Source organism: Monodon monoceros, unplaced genomic scaffold, assembly GCF_005190385.1.
Source record: "Monodon monoceros isolate NGI ecotype Baffin Bay Population unplaced genomic scaffold, NGI_Narwhal_1 Super_Scaffold_20, whole genome shotgun sequence".
NCBI lineage: Eukaryota > Metazoa > Chordata > Mammalia > Artiodactyla > Monodontidae > Monodon > Monodon monoceros.
In genome coordinates this window covers 35,980,510-36,000,056 of record NW_021703777.1, presented here as the reverse complement: position 1 = coordinate 36,000,056, position 19,547 = coordinate 35,980,510, and the positions used below count along the sequence as shown (strand labels likewise).

Below are 19,547 nucleotides of genomic sequence, written 5' to 3'. Positions count from 1 at the left end.
CTATCAAATTTTGAATCAATTCCCTGTTTTAGAATAGAATGAGTCTTTTTCAAGGAGACACAATGAATTTTTTTTTTTTTGGCTGCGTTGGGTCTTCGTTGCTGTGTGCAGGCTTTCTCTAGTTGCGGAGAGTGGGGGCTACTGTTTGTTGCGGTGCTCGGGCTTCTCATTGCCGTGGCTTCTCTTGTTGTGGAGCACGGGCTCTAGGCGCGTGGGCTTCAGTAGTTGCAGCACGCAGGCTCAGTAGTTGCAGCACGTGAGCCCTAGAGCATGAGGGCTTCAGTAGTTGCGGCGCATGGGCTCAGTAGTTGCGGCACTCAGGCTCTAGAGCACAGCCTCAGTAGTTGTGGCACATGGACTTAGTTGCTCCACGGCATGTAGGATCTTCCCGGACCAGGGATCGAACCCATGTCCTCTGCATTGGCAGGCAGATTCTTAACCACTGCGCCACCAGGGAGGTCCACAGTGAATACTTTAATAAGTAAACATTAGATTTAAAAGAAATGATTTGTTTCTCTTATTTATCATCTTTCTATTTCTTCCTCCCTTCTTATTCTCCTCTTATCTCCCTTTCTCCCCTCCTCCTTGCTTCCTTATTTCTCTTTCCTGTTCTTTCTCTCTTTTCGTAGTTCCCTTCTGTCATCTGCTGCTGTCATTAAGTGGCCAGGATATGAAATTGAAGTTTGTATGCTTGGTTGTTACGTGTTGATTTAGTAAATACGTTATATTATTATTAATTTTTAAAGATAGTTTGTTTTTTCTAAGAATAAAAAATGTTCCCAAATATATGAGACCCCCCATTCTATCCCTCTTCATCATGAATCTACAGAATCTGCAGAAAAAGATCACCCTGCCATATTTAGTTTATCAAATTTTAAAGACTCACAAGTGTTAACATAGTTTAGATTATATTACTTTCAATGATTCAGAGTCTTATTGTTTCAGACATCAATTGTTATGTAACATTTTAGAGGTAGCAATAGAGATTGAAATGAATCTATGCCAACTCTATAACATACTTTTTTTTTTTTTTACTGTTAAGTTATTTTGTTTTATTTTTTTAATTTTCATTTTGTATTGGAGTATAGTTGATTAACAGTGTTGTGTTAGTTTCAGGTGTACAGCAAAGTGATTCAGTTATATCAATACATACACATGTATCTATTCTTTTTCTAATTCTTTTCCCATTTAGGTTATTACAGAGTATTGAGCAGAGTTCCCTGTGATATACAGTAATTCCTTGTTGGTTATACATTTTATCTATAGCATATTTTAAATAGCAGGTTATTTACTTGTCATTTACATATATACATATATTTGTGAAAACCATATACAAAATTAAGCTTCCTGGACACATAGATGCTAGAGATGGGGAACATCCCCTATTAAGCATGTTAGTTTTTGTACATGTTAAATGAATGTTTGTTGATTGAATATGAGAAAAAGTTTTATAAAAATATTAGATATAGTAATACATTTGTAATAAAATGTTAATGGTTCTGAAAAGAAATATATGAGACTATGATTTAATTTTTTAGATAGCCTATTTTAAGCATTAAGTTGTGTGCAGAGTAAAAAATAAACTGGTAGTTTAGCTCACCATCTTGGCTCATGTTATTAGACTATTTTATTATAACAACAAATGTATCAGAAGTTTTAAACCAAAGTATTAATGCCTTTTATTTATGACTTTGTTTTTGTAATATTAAGACTTAGTATTACTGTCTAATAGTGCTCTAGAATTCTTATGACTAATAGACTGTCCAAATGCAGATAATCTAGAAGTGACTGTAGTAACTTAAGAAAATTAACAGAGAAATCTGTAAATAGACTGTCCATAGATTTTAATTCTCTAATAATCCTATCTTCTTATTGGAGAGTACAATCTCCCCAATATCTAAACTCAAGAGAATTTGTAAGGAATTACAATGTGTCACTCAGGATAAACCTAAATTAGTTCCTGTAGTTGGGGTAGAACTAGAGGTCCTTATACTTAAAGAAACAATAGCCTTTTGGATCCTCAGCCTGTCTTAGCCGTTGCTTACTGCTAAGCAGTAAGGAAAATATTACTGCTCAAAGTCTCTTTTAATTTATCTTTAATAAATTTGTAAAACCACATCTCAAGGACAGAATCCACACAGTATACTAATTACAGACATTACCAGACAGAAGCAATTAGGACCTAATAGTCAGTGGCACACACTTATTAATATAACTCTTAAGATTAAAAAAATTAACTCATGAAGAAGAAATATTCTTCTAGGACACTGGTGTTACCTTTGGGCAGTGCCAGTTCTTAACTGTCAGTGGTCACTTGCAGCAACGCAACGTTGTCATATTACATTAGTAGTAAGGCATTCTCTTTGATGCAGACCAGCCTAAAGCCTTTATGTAGTGATAACTTAGTTTATTACATTCCTGACTACTGTTCTCAATAAATAAAATGTCAAGATGGGCAGTGAGATACAAAATTAGATTAAAAGAAGTAAGCAATTTTAGACATAATGCCTCATATCTAAGTGATCTGATTGTTCAACTAAAACTTAACAATAAAATTTTTCATTTATGAGTAAATGACCATAAAAGGTCTCTCCTTACATCTTACCTCTGAGATCTGTTACAGAAGCTAAAGCCTAAACTAGTGGGCTGTGTGCCTCCACTCTGTTATATAATACTGTCAATGCTGATAAAAGGCTTCACTAAGCAGAAAGAAATCAAACATTTCCTGCCAAGAAAGCTTAAGGTGGAAACCTACACCTTGATCAGATCAGCATGATAGTGCTTCAGAACTTGGGTGTATTGATAATATCATGTTTCTTTTTTTATGTACCTGAACACATTTGTGAAGACAGATGGGGAATCGGGGAGCCTCTTTTAATACTGAAATGTCATTTTGAAGTTAGCTTCTAAGAGATGCTGTGAATTTTTTGAGACTCAGTGTGAGGAGAAAGATGAATGATGATATCCCATTAAGGATAATGTTCATCATAAATAACAAAAATAGTTAAAACACAATGTACTTTACAAAGAAGATTTTTTCAATTTAATTTAATAACTGGAATATATTATATTATGAATACTCTTTATGATCTTAAAATCTTTTATTCATAGCTCTTCAACATTTATTTATTGTTTGCCATTTACTTTTTAGCAAACTACGCACCCTCTGAAAGAAGATGTTTGTGGTTTCATTTTAAATTTGAATACTTATAATTGTATGTAATCTAATGTTGTCTGTAAACTGTTTCTGAACTCAGAGCATCTTTAAAGGTGGAAAAATCTACCTATAGTCACTAATTGTTCTGTTCTGAATAACTTGATTTTTTAAATTATAGAATCTAAAACTTTTCCAGGAGATCTTTTGATTTCTGGTTTTATGACTTTCTCTCAAAATAACTTAAATTCTCCCTCAGATAATTATATGCTGAGAAAAATAAAATAGAAACAAAATTTAGAACTTTATGTTGCTACTTGTTCAGAAGAGCTCATAATAGTTCAAATGGGTTAGTTCGTTTATCCTGTCACCTCTAAGAAGAAGACATAACAAATTATATCCACATTTTTGTAGATGAAGGAAGTGAGAAACAAATTAAGTGGCCTGCCCCAGCTCAGGGATTGAATGACAAAGCTAGTTAAAACCCCATCTTTTGACAGTAATCTTTCTGGTAGATTATGCTACCTAAATTGACTTTAAAAGGTTTCAAAAGTTATATAACCAGTCCATTCTGCAAGCATTTTTTTTGGAATTTCTTTTATCAGGAACAGTAAATACAAAAACAAGTAAGACATGATCCCTTACGTTATTGTTCCAGTTGGGGGTGGGGGTGAGGAAATGAGTAGGAGTGATGACAGATATATAATAAAATGGTTAATTTTAATGCAGTGAGAGAATGTCTTCATAGAGGTCCAGCATGCTCTGATGAAGGAGCTTCTAACTCTGCCAGGATAGGAAAATACCACAGAAAGCTCCACCTGACATCTTTTAAAAAGTAGCTACAATGGCATTGCTTTCAGAAATACCATTAGTTTAATTTCCTGTGATCAAAATGAGTAGTAAGCATAGCTATTAGGTGAACTTAATTAATGATTTCAGTGCTGCTTTTTGCTTGTTTAATAAAGTAATTATAATAGCCTGGGCACATGTTTGGAAAGATCTGGAAAGCATCTGAAGAAATTGCATTTTGTCTAGTCTCAAATATAGTTATTTGAGGTGACACTGGTATTAACAGTAGATGGTTTTCACTTGTTTACTAGACTGAAGCATCTAATAAGAGGGCCTAGAATTCCATGTTTTTCCTCATTTATATGTCCAGATGCTATATTTGAACTCTAATTTTGAGTTCCCAGATTAGTGAAATTTTTTCCCTAGTGCTTTAGCAGCACAAAGCAACCATGATACTATATTGCTGTGTATGATGCCATATGTATTTTATCCACCTGTGAAGTGTTAATCAGGCAATTACATATCTTGTTGTGTAGTTGAAGATAGTGAGCATCATTGACATGACAAAACACATTGAGACTCCAGCCAGTTAGGAATATGTGATTTAAGAATAGTATGTTTATAACCAGCTGAAATCCACCTCTCTGTGTCTCTACCTAAAGATATGTCTCCTTTTTTCCCCCAAAATCAAAGAAAAGCAGTCCTAGGCTAGAAGATCCACTGGAGAAACCACTTAGCTCAAAACATCTCTTTCCTACCACTTCCTTTCTTTTCCTTCAAAAGGTCATCCACACTCAGTTTCTCCCTTTAATGCTTTTGTAGCCCATAGCTCTTACAATTTTACTTTAGAGCATTTGTAACAAGTATATACATACCACTTTGAACCTTGTTTCACACTTCCACAGTTTTTTTGCTGTTTTCCTGAAGAGTATCACTGCCCTCTCCCTTCCCTCCCCCGCCATCTTACTTTCTCACTTCTCTTCCTATGTCACCATGCCTTTCTTTGTCCTGTTGGCTACTAGAAGAGAATTGTGGTTCAAAATCATTACTTTATAAGTAATAGTCATGAGATTTTAAGTTAGCTATCACAATGTGATTTCCAAACATATAAAGCAAAATGAGCCATATTTTGTAGAAACAGAGTAGGAAGTTAATATAAACCTTTAAATGAATTATTTTCATTATAATTTTGTTCTACCCTGCAGAATTTAAAATAACTTTCTGAAGTTTTTAATAACCATGAACTGAAATATTTTATATCTATTAATTTTTATAAAGACAATAAAAACCTAGCATTTATAAAGCCGTAGTTGTCCAAGAGCCACCTTATTAGCAATTAGTTTTAAGCTTCATATGACAAGTGAGAAGACATGGCTCTTTTAGGATACCATGGCCCAGTAATAGATAGCTGGTAAATACTAATGACCTAAAAGAGGATAATATACCGTTACGAATGTAATAGACTCATGATACATTTGGAAAGTGATTTATTTCAATAGTGGTCAGCTTCACTGAAGAAGTCATATTTAAAATAAAACTATAGAATAAGAAACAACTAACCATAAGAAAGGTCCTAACATTTAAGAGACCTTAACAGAGAAGAACCTGTGGCCTGGATGGAATAAGGAAAGTGGAGATGAGACTAAAAAGGATTCAAATGGCATGCCCAAAAGGAGTCTAGATTTTATTTGGAGTGCAATAGTATGCCTTTGAGACTTATTAAGCAGGATGGTGACGTCATGGAATGTGTTTTTAAAAGTTAGTTCTGGCTGCTGGGTGGAGAGTAGTCGGATGAAAAAAGAAGCAGGGAGGCCATTGCAGTTATATAGTCAAGTGATAGTGTTAATTGGGAATAGGGTGATGCCAGTGGAATTGGAAATAACGGAGTAACATATCTTTGAGAATTTAGATAGCCAGCACTTTCTGATGGGTTTGATATGGGGAATTAGGAAGATGAAGGGTTTCAGGAGGGTGCCCGTATTTCTGTTTTGAGCCGTCAGTTGGATAATGGTGCCACTCATTCAGGTTGGAAAGACCAGGGTAAATGGACATCTCTGGGTATGGGAAGCAAAAGATTAGTTTTAAGCATGTTCAGTTTGTGGTGCTTCTGAGATATACTAGTAGAAGATCCAGTTGTTTCAGACTGGAGCTCCCAGAAGAGATCAGTGCCAAGAAAATAAATTGGGGAGTTGTCAGTATGTAGATAATATTTAAAGCCTTGTTAATAGGTGAAATTGTATAAGGAAAGAGTGAAAAGATAAGGTTCTAAAACTGACATCTGAGGAAAGCCAACATTTGGATATCCAGTAGAGGAGGAAAAGCAGACTTAGAATGAGCAGTCTGAGAAGTAGGAAGAAACCAAGCTTGTACGGAGAGGAAAATGATTCGTTAGGGGATTGTCATCACTATTAGTTGCTGCTGAGAAGTAGGTAAGAAATGGATGCAGAAGTGTCCATTGGATTTGGTAATATGGGTATCATCAGTGATACATGATGAGAGTTGCCAAGGTGTAGAGGAGTGGGAAGTTGACTAAAGTGGGTAGAATAATGAATGGGAAGTGAGAAATTGGAGACAGCAGTAGCTAGAGGGGAAATGTGGTAATAGGGGAGAGGTTTTGTTTAGTTTGGTTTTGTTATAGAGATATTAGAGCACGTTTTGTGTCCTAATGGGAATGACTCAGTAGAAATGGGGGATAATGAAGATGGAAGCAGAGAGGGTAGAAGTTAATTAACCAAAGAAATAAAATCTTTGATAAACTAAGAGGAGGGAGGAATTGAACACATATCGGGAATTGGCCTTTGGTAAGAAATTTCATCCTTTGAGACAGTAGGGAAAAGATTGCAGACATGGGTGGATATGTAGAATTAGTCATGGAAAAATGAGTTGTCTTCTGACAACTATTTTCTTGGTGGAGTATGAGACCAGCTCATCAGGCAAAGAGAGATGAGAGTTAAGGTGGGAAATCTGAAGAATGAGGAAAAATGAATCAGTTGTGGAAAGTGAGTGAACTTACTCTTAGCACATGATGTTGAGTGTCCAAAGTGGTTGACCGTGAATTTATGGTGCTGCCAAAATACCCACTTGTTTGATTTTCTCCAAGTTTTGACTATTTGTTGGTAGTCAAGATAGTAAAAGAAGGCAGATTGTTGAGTTCATCTGTGATTCTATGATCTGTAAATCCTTTCAATTCTTATTTTTTATCTATTGTATTCTATCAATTTTAAGAGTATCTTTGTTCTTTATATTTAATACAATTTTAAATTAATGAGTCAATATGTGGTTTAAGAATGTAATTCACCACTGAAATACTGTAAGATAGACATATTTATCAGTTTAAAATTATTTTATATTATAATCTAAAGTCTGTGGCAATCTATGTGTCTAGATGTGGTGTGGTATATTTCCCAGTATTCTGTAGATCAGGGGTCCCCAACCCCCGGGGCCACGGACAGGTACCGGTCCATGGCCTGTTAGGAACTGGGCTGCACAGCAGGAGGTGAGTGGTGGGCGAGCAAGCAAAGTTTCATGTGCCGCTTGCCTTTGCTCCCCAGCGCTCACATTACCCCCTGAACCATCATCCCCCTCTCCCAGTATGTGGAAAAATTGTCTTCCGTGAAACCAGTCCCTGGTGCCAAAAAGGTTGGGAACCGCTGCTATAGATGATGTGCCCTCAAATAGGCGACGTTATCCTTATTTGCACTTGAGTGGATCCATGTTCAGGGGGAAAATGAGTTCCAAGAAAACATTTGAATCTAATTTTCAAGCAATTATGTGTTGCCATTCTGAAATTAATTTACTTTTCTATGATTATTAAGGTAAAATTTGTGGTCAGGGAATTAGATCTTATAGTTGTTACCCTGAAGAAGCAATTGACTTCTTCAAATGAGTCAATAAGCAATTTATTATTATCAGGAAGGTTTTAGTCATCATTTTACATTGTATCCATAGCAAATAGGTTATCAAAGAGGGATCACAGAAGGTCACGCAGGAAATCTTCAGTGTTTATGGGCTATTGGGTTAGTAACTATATTTTTCTACATTTTTCTTTTTAATAGTGGAGCCATATATATGTGTCATTTTTGTTGTTGTTGAATCTATGAATTCAAAAACTTTCTGGTTGGACATTTTTGCTGCGCCTCAATGCATTTAGACTGCTGCCTTAAAAAAAATTAGAATGGCATACTGGTTTTAACTACATCAAAGACTAAAGCATAAATAAGAATGGGTAATTTCTTCTAGTTGACAAACATTGATACGTTGTTTTCGAGAGGAAAAACTATTTCAGTACATGATGGTCTGCCGTGGAAAAATTGTTTCTTACATAATTTAAACACAGTCAAGTTGTGTGGATTTCAAACATAATCAAAATTTCTGAAAACATATCTAATCATAATAAAACTTTGATACTTAAGAATTCCAAATACTACAATCTTTTTTCCATCCAGAATATAGCAAGAATTCTTTGTTTCTTCTTTGAACATGTTTATTTAAATGACCAGAAAATGGCAGGGCTTTATATTGAAATAATACCTATTTGAATTATATCTTTAGAAGTTAAAGGAATATACTACATATTCTATTATTACCCCAAATCGTTTCATGAATAATTAATATTCTACCAAACTGGTTAGTATCAGAAACTCTTACCTATTTTTTAAAACCAAATCATTCACCTTTGAATATAAAATAATGCTACTTTAAGAAGTAAGTTCAATATATTATTGATATCATTAGGTTAGAAACATTGAACTATGAAAAGTTATACAAACATAACATCTCTTTCCACTTCCCTTATCATCACCACCATCCCATTTCATCTCTCTTCCTCCATTCGGAGAATTAGGAAATTGCCACCACTTTCATTGTCAATAGTAAGGTTACATTCCAGTTATTTTCTAAAAATTCTGTGCATACATGATAGATTCTTATCATTCCAGGAAGAAGCTCTACTTCTGATGTACTAGACACATACAAGTCTCTGTTCTCTCATCAGACCTTTCTTAACAAAGGGCTTAGTAAATCTATGGGATTTCTGTCCATCAGAGACACACAATATGAAGAAGTTTATTTCAAGGACATTTCATCAGATAATAACTCTGGATGTGAAGATTCTGAAAATTCTTGCTCCCCTTACCAGTTCAAAACTAGTGGCCCAGAAAAAAAAGCTATCCCTGGCATTGATGCACTTCCCAAGAAGAAGATTTGGGCTTCATCCATGGACTTGCTTTGCACAGGTGACAGAGACATCTCTTCTGGGGAGACTGACAGATACCAACACTGTCTGCCTGAGGCGGTAACAGTACGGACTTCAACTACTCCTAGGAAAAAGGAGGCAAGATACTCAGATGGAAGCATGGCCTTAGATATCTTTGGCCCTCAGAAAATGGATCCAGTGTTTCACACACGAGAATTGCCCACCTCCTCAGCAATATCAAGTGCTTTGGACCGAATCCGAGAAAGACAAAAGAAACTTCAGGTTCTGAGAGAAGCCATGAATGAAGAAGGTTAGTAATTTCGTGTGTGTTTGAGAGAGAATTGAATTGAAGTATTTAAAATTGTGTTTTGAAATAAAGAAGGGTTAGTAAACCATTCCATAAGTCTTATTTCCATTGCCAAACCTTTGTAGCCAAATTAGGCTCTTTCTTCTCTATCAATTTCTGTTCTTCCTTCCACAAAAACCCTAATCAAAGTACAGTGCTACCACAAAGTCATCCCTACTAAACACACCCAGTCCAGCCACTGTATAAGTCTCTCAGTATTTTAGGTAGGCAGGAGCCATGTTTTCTACTTCTTTTTAATCCTCCACAGCACTGGCTATCATACACTATCTTGTGGGAGGTTTCTGTAAAGGACTGGTTCGTGGAAATTAGATGCAGTTAATCAAAATCAGCAATCCCAGGGAGGCAGCGTAGACTGGTGACAGTACAGTGGTTCCCAAACCACCAGCTTCAAAAAACACATTTTGGGACACGACTCCTGGAGATTATAATTTCTTTGGTCTGGAATGAAGTTTTAAATCTACATTTTTAAAATCATAGTGTTTAGGTTTATAGATTTAGAGTCAGACAGCCTAGGCTTGAATTATTTACCCAACTCAGCTATGTGATCCTTAGTTCAGCAGCTGGGCTTAATCACTCCGTCTTAAGTTACCCTATGTGTAAAATGGGCTTAACACAAATAAATTAATTGGGTAGTGAATGTAAAGTGATTAATAAGTCAAATTATTACAATCCTAGTATGGGGGCATAAAATAACTTCATAAATTATCAGTTATTATTTACAAGGGAAAGCTCTGTTTCAAAAGTACCTATTCACACACAAAGTACAATATATTGAACAGAATAAAATTATGTTCTAGACATGGATAGAGGCTGTTTTTAGTATAGATAAGTAGAAGAGAGGGCAAAATAAGAATTTTCAATCTAATCCTCTCCATTTTTTAAAAGATTTATTTATTTATTTTATTTATTTTTGGCTGCATTGGGTCTTAGTTGCGGCACGCGGAATCTTTGTTGAGGTGTGCGGGCTTTTCCTTGCGGTGCGCGGGCTTCCCTCTAGTTGTGGTGTGCAGGCTCCGGGGCACGTGGGCTCTGTAGTTGTGGCACGCAGGTTCCAGAGTATGTGGGCTCTGCACACGTGGGCTCTCTAGTAAAGGCGCACAAGCTCAGTAGTTGTGGCACGAGGGCTTAGTTGCCTTGTGGCATGTGGGATCCTAGTTCCCTGACCAGGGGTTGAACCTGTGTCCCCTGCATTAGAAGGTGGATTCTTTACCACTAGACTACCAGGGAAGTCCCTAATCCTCTACATTTTTGAAGATTAAAGTTTTGTAACTGCCGCTTCTAGACCCCTGGAACATAGGTGATTAAAGGGAGGTTTAAGGTGCTTCTAGTTCAGTGAGAGTAGTAACATAATCAAGGGTCATATTCATTTTTAAGATCATGTCCTAGTGAATATTTTTGATTCATAGGTTGCCTTTACAGTACTCTGCTAAAGGTTTGGTCTGTTACTTAAGTTTTAAGCATAGTTCTAGGACTGAAAATAGACCCCACATTGTGCTTTACTTCTCATAAATGAAGTTTTGCACTTTTTTTTTCAATTCAGGAGTTGCAAATAAGTGGGGAAATTGAAATTATGGAGGAAATTATTGAACACTTAATTAATATTATGGGTTTGTATATAATTGCATTTTTAAAAACATTAGCCAGCATTATGAGATGGTCAAATATAACCTAGATCTGAAAACTTTCGAAGACTTAAAAAGACTTTTATTTTTCAATGAAAATAAAAACTTAGAAATTTGTTTTATGCATGATTTCACTGTTTAACTCTGATAAGTAAACTTTTAGAGTTGTGACAGCAAAAAGCAGTGACTTTGTAGCTTAAAATAAAGTCTCTCCTTTCAGAAGTTGTATTTCATGACTATTTAGTGTTGCACAACTGCTAACATATGAATATAATTTAGCCTGACATTCTTATGAGCATTCCCTCATGGAGACATTTATGTAAAGAAATTCTGCCCATTGTGGGAAAAAAAAAATCCCTCAATGATTCAAATAGATAAAACCATGATTGTCTCAGAATATAAATAGTGAAGATACACACCAGTTTAGATGACTGTTTCTAACATTTAAAAGGTTGGTATATTTTCTTAACATGTAAATATTAAAATATTAATTTATAATGTTTTCAGGTGTACGTTTCAAAAGATTATCTGACTTACTATTTGGTAAATTAATAGTAGTTTGGATTAGTGAAGTGAGGAAAGTGTTTTTTACCCTTGAACCTTGGTTGAGAGTCAAATAGTAAAACATCAAAACTTTAGTGAAAATATTTTTAATTTGTTAAATTATGCTACAATAGTCTGTTTAACATGTTTTGTTTGAATAGGTGATTTATGGGGATTTCCTATAAAGTGAGTATTAAGTCAAATTATGTCCTAGTTTGCATAGAAGTCTTTTATCTTCTTGGGAAACATGTGCATGCATGTGTGTGTAAGTGTACTATGGAAACTCAAATAGACCAACTTGTTTTCAGATATGCATATATATATCTGCAAAGATGATATATAATCTCTGTAAACTCTTATTTTTTCAAAATGGTAACTTGTTACAAAAAAAAAATTTCCAGATTTAGAAATTTTAGGTTTATTATAAGAGATAAAAGAAAAGGAAAAGATTTCTTTTTTAAAATAAATATGCTTTCAATTATTTGATATAGGACAATTTCTATCCTGAAATCTTTCTTTGGTATTGAAGAGTTTTCAAAAGCATTTGCTCCCACAAAGAACCTACCCATTTTTCCCCCAGAGTATATTTTATAACCAAGTTAAGGAAAACAGAACACCTTGAAAATGTTGGTTTATTATAGAAATATAGCACCTTAAATAAACTCCATTATTATATAGTAACTTGCAAGTAGTAACAAATTATATTTGCTTTAGACTAAAAGCATTGTTTGAAAGGAATGTTTGAGGTTTGGAATTCAAAAGCAATAATTTTATTAGTTATTTAGTTGAATAATTTACTGGTTTTATGCTGTGCTGTCTTTTTCTAAAGGTAAGATAATTTATGTTAGCCGAGCAAAGTACAGATTGCCAATATGAAGATTTCAGCTAGTATACAAAGAAGAAAAAAGAATGGAAAATAATATAAACCCATTTATCTCATTTAATTCTTATGAATAGTAGGCTTCATAGATCCCTTTTCTGTGGACTAAAGCATTTAAAAATATTAATACTCTGGGGGCTTCCCTGGTGGCGCAGTGGTTGAGAGTCCGCCTGCCGATGCAGGGGACACGGGTTCGTGCCCTGGTCCAGGAGGATCCCACATGCCGCGGAGCAGCTGGGCCCGTGAGCCATGGCCGCTGAGCCTGCGCGTCCAGAGCCTGTGCTCCGCAGAGGGAGAGGCCACAACAGTGAGAGGCCGACATACTGCAAAAAAAAAAACAAAACACTGTACAGTTTTTGTGATCTTTACAATTGGAAGTTGCTACTGGGTATCAGTAATTTTAGAATTAGAAGAGGTCTTAAAGCACATGTGCTTGGGCTTGTGAAGATTTAATAATGTACCCAAGATCACATAACTGGTTAATGATAAAGTTTCCATTGTTATGGGAGATTGTAGATTTCCATGAGAGATTTCAGCATTCCGTCTAAGAATTTCCCGCTACATGTTACCTCTTAATTTTTAAAAAAGGATGTGCTACAGTGTTCACTGGGATAATACAACAGTCAGAAAAAAGAAATTGCTAAATTGCAGTTTGTTCTTTGGGGCACATGAGGAGATTCATTGAACTAATGGGAAAGACAGTTGTCTCCTTCAACCTCAAATGTATAGCCCTTACCTTAGCCCAGGCCCCATCCTCTTGAAAGGAGCCTGTACCTAAATCACCTCCATAGCATCTCCTCAGCTGACAGCATCAACCAGCCAACTAGCACAGGGGAAGTCAGACTTTAAAATCACAGAGTTTGGTGTTGGAAGGAATTTGGATATCATTTAAATCAAACATCTCATTTTCGGAGACCCAGAGTAGACTAGTTTGCCAAAGGAAAGACATAATTCATAAATCATAACAGAGCTGAATTTAGAATCCAGGTCTCTGAAGCCCCAGAATAAGATTTTTTCTATTCTGCCATTCTGATTTCAAGCAGAAACCAGAAACATTTCAGATATATTGTTGGGAAAATATTTTACTGCCTGGGAAGTTGGACATTCAACTAACCACCTAAACAAACCCCTTAGGTCTCTTCCTAGTAAAATTATATAATTTTTAATACAGTAAAACAAGATATAGAGGCTCATTTGGTTTTTCCTTCAATAAACTACACTGGATATGGGTTAAGATGGAGCTCGTGTCATATCCTCTATTGTGGCAGATAGTGGGATTTGTTTTGCTTTGTTTTGGGTAGTGTTTTGATGGGGCTTTACTGCAGTAGGATCTGTAAGACGGTTATCCTGTACCTGATGGCATAAGAGAGTAAACTATCAAAAAGCAGTGGTTGGTATTGAGTGCTCTAATTTCTTTGGGAACAAAATAAAGTTAGGAACAAAAGAGATCCCAAGAAAGAAATTGTAGTTGAAGTTTAAACATTATAAGATTATTATGATGATTATTAATAGTTTTCTACATTCATAAAGCAGTGAGGGAGGGGCAGGAAGAAACATAACAGCTTTCTCTCATGGAAATTAGTTTTAAAATTTGATGTCATTCCCTTTTTTTGCTTTATTCTTTTCATTTCACTCTTTTCACCTCAGCATAGGACTGTACTGTTATACTCTTTTCCTTTCTTCCCTGTTCCCAGTATTTTCTTTTCCACCTGTCTCTACTCCATCTCAAGATCTGAGAAATTGTCTGTTTTCTAATGAGAGTATCTGTTGTCGTGTCATTTGTGGTGTAATCACCACACACTCCCTATCCATTGCTCTGTGGGTTGGCAGCACATTCCTGATTATGAGAGATTGAGTTGGAACCAGTACTGTGAGTATAGTATGAACAGCACTCCACACCCTGGGTGGGGACTATGAATAGAATTTTGCTTCCAACAGTCAATCTACTTTATGTCTAAATTAAGTATCGTTTCCTTTCTTTCAGTGCTGTGGCCTCTGGTCTAGCCTAGTTTTTGCTGTTCTGTGACTGTTGTGTGAATACAGCTTAAACTCTGTTGTGCAGCTAGAGTATGTAAGCACTCAAATATGTGAGCTTGTTCTCATTATTAAGGCACCTTAATGTTTCATTTCCATTCACATTCATTCCATTGAACTTGAAAGTGCATATACTTTTTTTTTTTGGCTGTGTTGGGTCTTCGTTTCTGTGCGAGGGCTTTCTCTAGTTGCGGCAAGCGGGGGCCACTCACTGTCGCGGCCTCTCTTGTTGCGGACCACAGGCTCCAGACACGCAGGCTCAGTAGTTGTGGCGCACGGGCTTAGTTGCTCCACGGTATGTGGGATCTTCCCAGACCAGGGCTCGAACCTGTGTCCCCTGCATTGGCAGGCGGATTCTCAACCACTGCACCACCAGGGAAGCCCGCATATACTTTTATAGTAACATTTCTGAAGAGTAGGAGGATGGAATCATAAATGTTACAGTTCATCATAGGGGATGCTACTAGTGACATTTTATGGAGAGAGAGAAATATTTTCAAAACTTATCTTTCTTTTCTAAGAGCCAAAACTGGTAAAGATGAACTACTCAGTTTTTATTTTTACCTTATTTCCCTTAGAATAGCAACCCCCCCACAAAAAAGAAAAAAAAAAGATTGAGTCATTATTTGGATTACTCCATGAACTTAAATAATTTAAATAATCAGTTTCCACAGAAGTAAATATTAATAAGCAGGGATTTTATGTGATATTTGTCAAGTATCACATATACTTAAGTATTAATGACTTTATTATTATACTACTAAGATACAAAATATTTTGTAGCTCTGAAGAGCACACTATTATAGATGGATTCAACATCTTAACCAGAAAGAATCAAGTGCCTACTATGTTTCCAGGGCTGAAATTTAAAGAGATTTATGTTTTAGACCAGCATTGTCCAATGGAACTTCAATGGAGGAAATGTCCTATATCTACAAAGTCCAGCTCTGTAGTTACAAGCCACATGTGACTGTTGAGCACTTGCATTGTAGCTAGTGCAACTAAGGAACAATATTTTACTTAAAATTACCTAGCCATTGAGTGCAGCTTCAAACCATTCTCACACAGTTAGTCCAGTAAAAAAATAACCAAAGATTGGTTTGAAAAGCATTTGAGAAGAAGTATGCAGTAAGTCATTCTTTAGCTTAAAAACAACTGAGCATAGACATTTACTTCTCTTCTTTGATTTATCCAAGTGAAAAAAAATGAAGTTGCATTTTTAAATGCTAAGGAAAGTTACAAGTGAAACCAAAATGAGCTTTCCAGTGTCTATAATCATAGTAATATAATACTGGTTTTGGAGTCCACAGAAATCAGAGGGTACTTTATCAGAAATTAGGGACCTAATTTAAATCTAACTCATACATGGTTAACATAGACCCAGTTTGGCTTTGATATAGAAACCTTCTGAAAAGCATGGATCGATATGTTTTAAGAAAGATTTTAAATGGATCTTACAAGTAATGAGTATCATCACAAGGTTTAAGACCCAACAGTTTTAGCCTCCAAAATATTTCTTCATTTCATTCCAGTCTCTCAATTCCTTCTGTTGCCCATGGACTATAGAACTAGCTTTCTAAATTGATCTCTCTCAGCTATAGTTTGTCCTCTGTTTACCTGCCATGCAAATTTGAATACATTTCTTCTCTGCCTTCAGCCATTTAATAACTTTTTATCAGCTGAGCAGGATAAAATCCAGGCTTCTTAGATTATGGTATTTAAGGCTTTCCATTATTGTGTCTCTCCAGTCTCACCCTTTAGCATTTCCCGTCTCATAAGTCATTCCAACACCACGTGTATTCGCGCGCTCTCTCTCTCTCCTCCCCTCCCACTCCTCTTGCCCTCCCTCACCAACTTCCCTCCCTCCATACAGGCTATTTTATATTTTCATGCTTTTATTCATGCAGCTTTCTGCCTTAAAAGACTGTCTAAGCTTTCAGGCATTGCGTAACTTAGGAAGCTTTCTCTCATCTTCCCACTTCCAGATGCTGGCCTATATTTTTCATTGAAATTATTTGTTTTGAAGAGCTTTTTTCTCCTCTCGTAGACACCAGAAATTTGCCCTGGTCTAATTCATGGCTACATCCTTAGTATCTACGACTATGCCTGGCATATAATAGATAGTAAGTGTTTGTTAATCTAAACTGAATATTGCAACATGGCTATTAATATTAAATGTTTAGTATATTCAGTGGTGCTATTTCAGATATGGAATACAACAATATTCTCTGATGAATTATGCTATATAGTGAGGAGAAATCCCACCTCCTTCTCCTCTGTTTTGTCCAACTCTAAGAGAAAATCACATGCTTGTCAGTCACAGCCTGACCAACCAACAGCAAATGCAATCACTTTCCTTTAGAACTCTGTACTGTTTGAAAGCTTTAGAAGGGGCAGTTGAAGTCATAACAACAAAGGATCCTGGAGGATGCTAGAAGAGTGGTACAGCTGGCCCAGATTTATGGCTACTGCATTACACAAGACCATCATAGAGGAACTGTTCACTCTTGTTGCATTCCTACTCTGCACAAATTTTACATCTATAAAGTAATTTATATTTCACAGAGTATTTCTCCATATACCTTTCCTCATTTATATATATTCATACTTGCATGTGTTCCGTTTCTCTTGGTTAAAAATTCTATTGATCACATCTAGCTCTCAAAGGATTTTAGAATATATTCTATTCATGTATCATGCAGCATGGTGTAATATAGAATACAGTGGACTCTAGTGAGCATAAACAAGATACAATCTCTCATCTCCAGAAATTAACCCCCTCAAAAGAAAGCATAGAGGAAAACACTTCATGCGTGAATACATAATGTTATTACTTTTGTTTCTCTGCTTTATTTGAAGGTTGAAATATTTTATTTGTTAGGACCTATAACTATAAAATGCAGGGTTTTAAATATTTTTTTATAGTTCTGAACTACAAAACCCGTCATTTTAGTGCATTTCTCTTTGAAACGTTTATCTGTAATTTGGGTCATGTATTAAAGGTAAAGAAATGCCAAGCTAAAAGTGGTTATTTAATTCCTGATGTTGCAATTTCCTGAGTCTCAGTTCCTTCGTGTTACGTGTCTGAGCTTGAATATGTGTCACTTGTAAAACGTGTTTTTAGATTACGGTTTGCACTGGCTTAGATACATTTTAATGTAAAGATTGTAGATGTGAACTTTTCATCTAAAATAGCTCTGCATAAGCTCAGAATATCATGCAAGTCTTCATAATTCCCTAACCATTAAAAGTATAGTGTTCGTGACCACATGCCACAGCTTCATATGTTTAAACTGTTAAGTGTGTTAAGTGTTGGTGGAAATTATGACTCTCAGTTGTCAAGAATTTATGACAAAACACTAGCCTATTGAAAAGCTGCCTTTTAATGTTGCTATATAAATGTGGAGTCAATACCATGTTAGAGCTGCAGTTTAGAGGATCAGCTTACAGTTAAAGAATAATAAAATATTTGTCAGTTGTTTTTTTTTTTTCTTTTTTTTTTGGCTGCATTGGGTCTTCATTGCTGCACCTGGGCTTTCTCTAGCTGTGGTGAGCAGTGGCTACTCTTCATTGCAGTGCATGGGCTTCTCATTGAGGTGACTTCTCTTGTTGCAGAGTACGGGCTCTATGTGCGCGAGCCTCAGTAGTTGTGATGCGGGGGCTCAGTAGTTGTGGCTCGCAGGCTCTAGAGCACAGGCTCAGTAGTTGTGGTGCACGGGTGCACGGGCTTAGTTGCTTCGCGACATGTGGGATCTTCCCGGACCAGAGCTCAAACCCGTGTCCCCTGCATTGGCAGGCAGATTCTTAACCACTGCACCACCAGGGAAGTCCTGTCAGATTTTTATACCTTGTAATCTGACCAAAAAAATAGTACACTCTTAATTATAGTAAAGTAATACTAGAAATTAAAATATATCTTTAATTGTCAGAGTATGTATGATTACAGAATCTCTATAACTAGACTTCTATCCAGATGTTAATTCTTTAAGCCATTATTCTCTAGTCCCTATTCTTCTCATTCTCTCACCAGTATTCTACAAAATGTTTTTTGGAGAGACTGTATTCCTATGTGTTTTACATACATATATTCACACACTCAATTTGATGTACTGCTTTTTTGGTAACATGTGTTCAGGCTAATTTTATTCTCCCATTTTTACTTTTGCACTCATTATTATTTCTATGCTAAGATTGTTAACTACAACTTTATTTTCCATGTCTGAAAACTAAATACATATAGGAAGTCAAAGAGAAGAAAATCATCTAGTGAAATGAGGAATATTCATGATCCTAAATGAACTCTAGTACACTGATTTACACAATGTAGGTTTCATTTAAATATTTACTAGCTGAGAAAAGAAATTTGCAAACCAACTAATTAGATACTGAGTCTAATTTTATCCCACAAAAGGCAAATAAATTCAGTTCTCCAATTGTAATGGTGACAGCTTAAAATTTTGCTGTTGCAGTTTTAACATTGCAATGAAAGTAGCCACATGTGTATTTTATAAAATGTGTATTTGAACATTCTTAATAGGTCCATTACACATGATTCAAAAATTTTGGCATTCAGGAAACTTTGTAATATTCTATAAATACTTAAAAGCATCTCTTTGTTTAAAAAAAAAAGTCTGACACTTTCTAATTAAAATAAAAATCACTAGGTTTTGTTGATGCGGGGAGATGGGTACATATGAGGACTTGTACTCTCCATTTTTGTGTCTGTTTAGAAGTTTTCATAATAAAAAGTTGTGTGTGTTTTTTTATTCACTCAGTTAATACCACATTCCTGGGATCTGGACCAAATCTAAAGTGCTAATAGTATACATTTAAATATAGATAGAAAACATATCTGTTGTCTGGATCCTCCAAAAAAACTCGTCAATAACGGTAGGACACCTTGTGGAAAATTAGGGATTACCCTTCTTTTGCAGACCAGAACAGAGGAAGAAAGCTACTACCTA

General features: G+C 35.7%; 1 protein-coding gene across 12 annotated transcripts in view; it reads left to right on the top strand.

Moving 5' to 3' along the window:
* PTPN13 (protein tyrosine phosphatase non-receptor type 13) overlaps positions 1 to 19,547 on the top strand; it is a 234,878-nt gene that overhangs the window by 105,401 nt on the left and 109,930 nt on the right. For 9 of the 12 annotated variants that reach the window (XR_003795550.1, XM_029234945.1, XM_029234946.1 and 6 more), the window contains exon 7: positions 8,881 to 9,447. The exons of 1 other annotated variant lie outside the window; for it this stretch is intronic. Coding sequence is in view for 10 of the 11 variants with exons in the window: in XM_029234945.1 (XP_029090778.1) it covers positions 8,881 to 9,447 (567 nt within the window). In the remaining variant the exon portion in view is untranslated. The remainder of the gene's footprint in view (positions 1 to 8,880; positions 9,448 to 19,547) is intronic. 2 more of the 12 variants (XM_029234947.1, XM_029234949.1) reach the window with 1 other exon arrangement.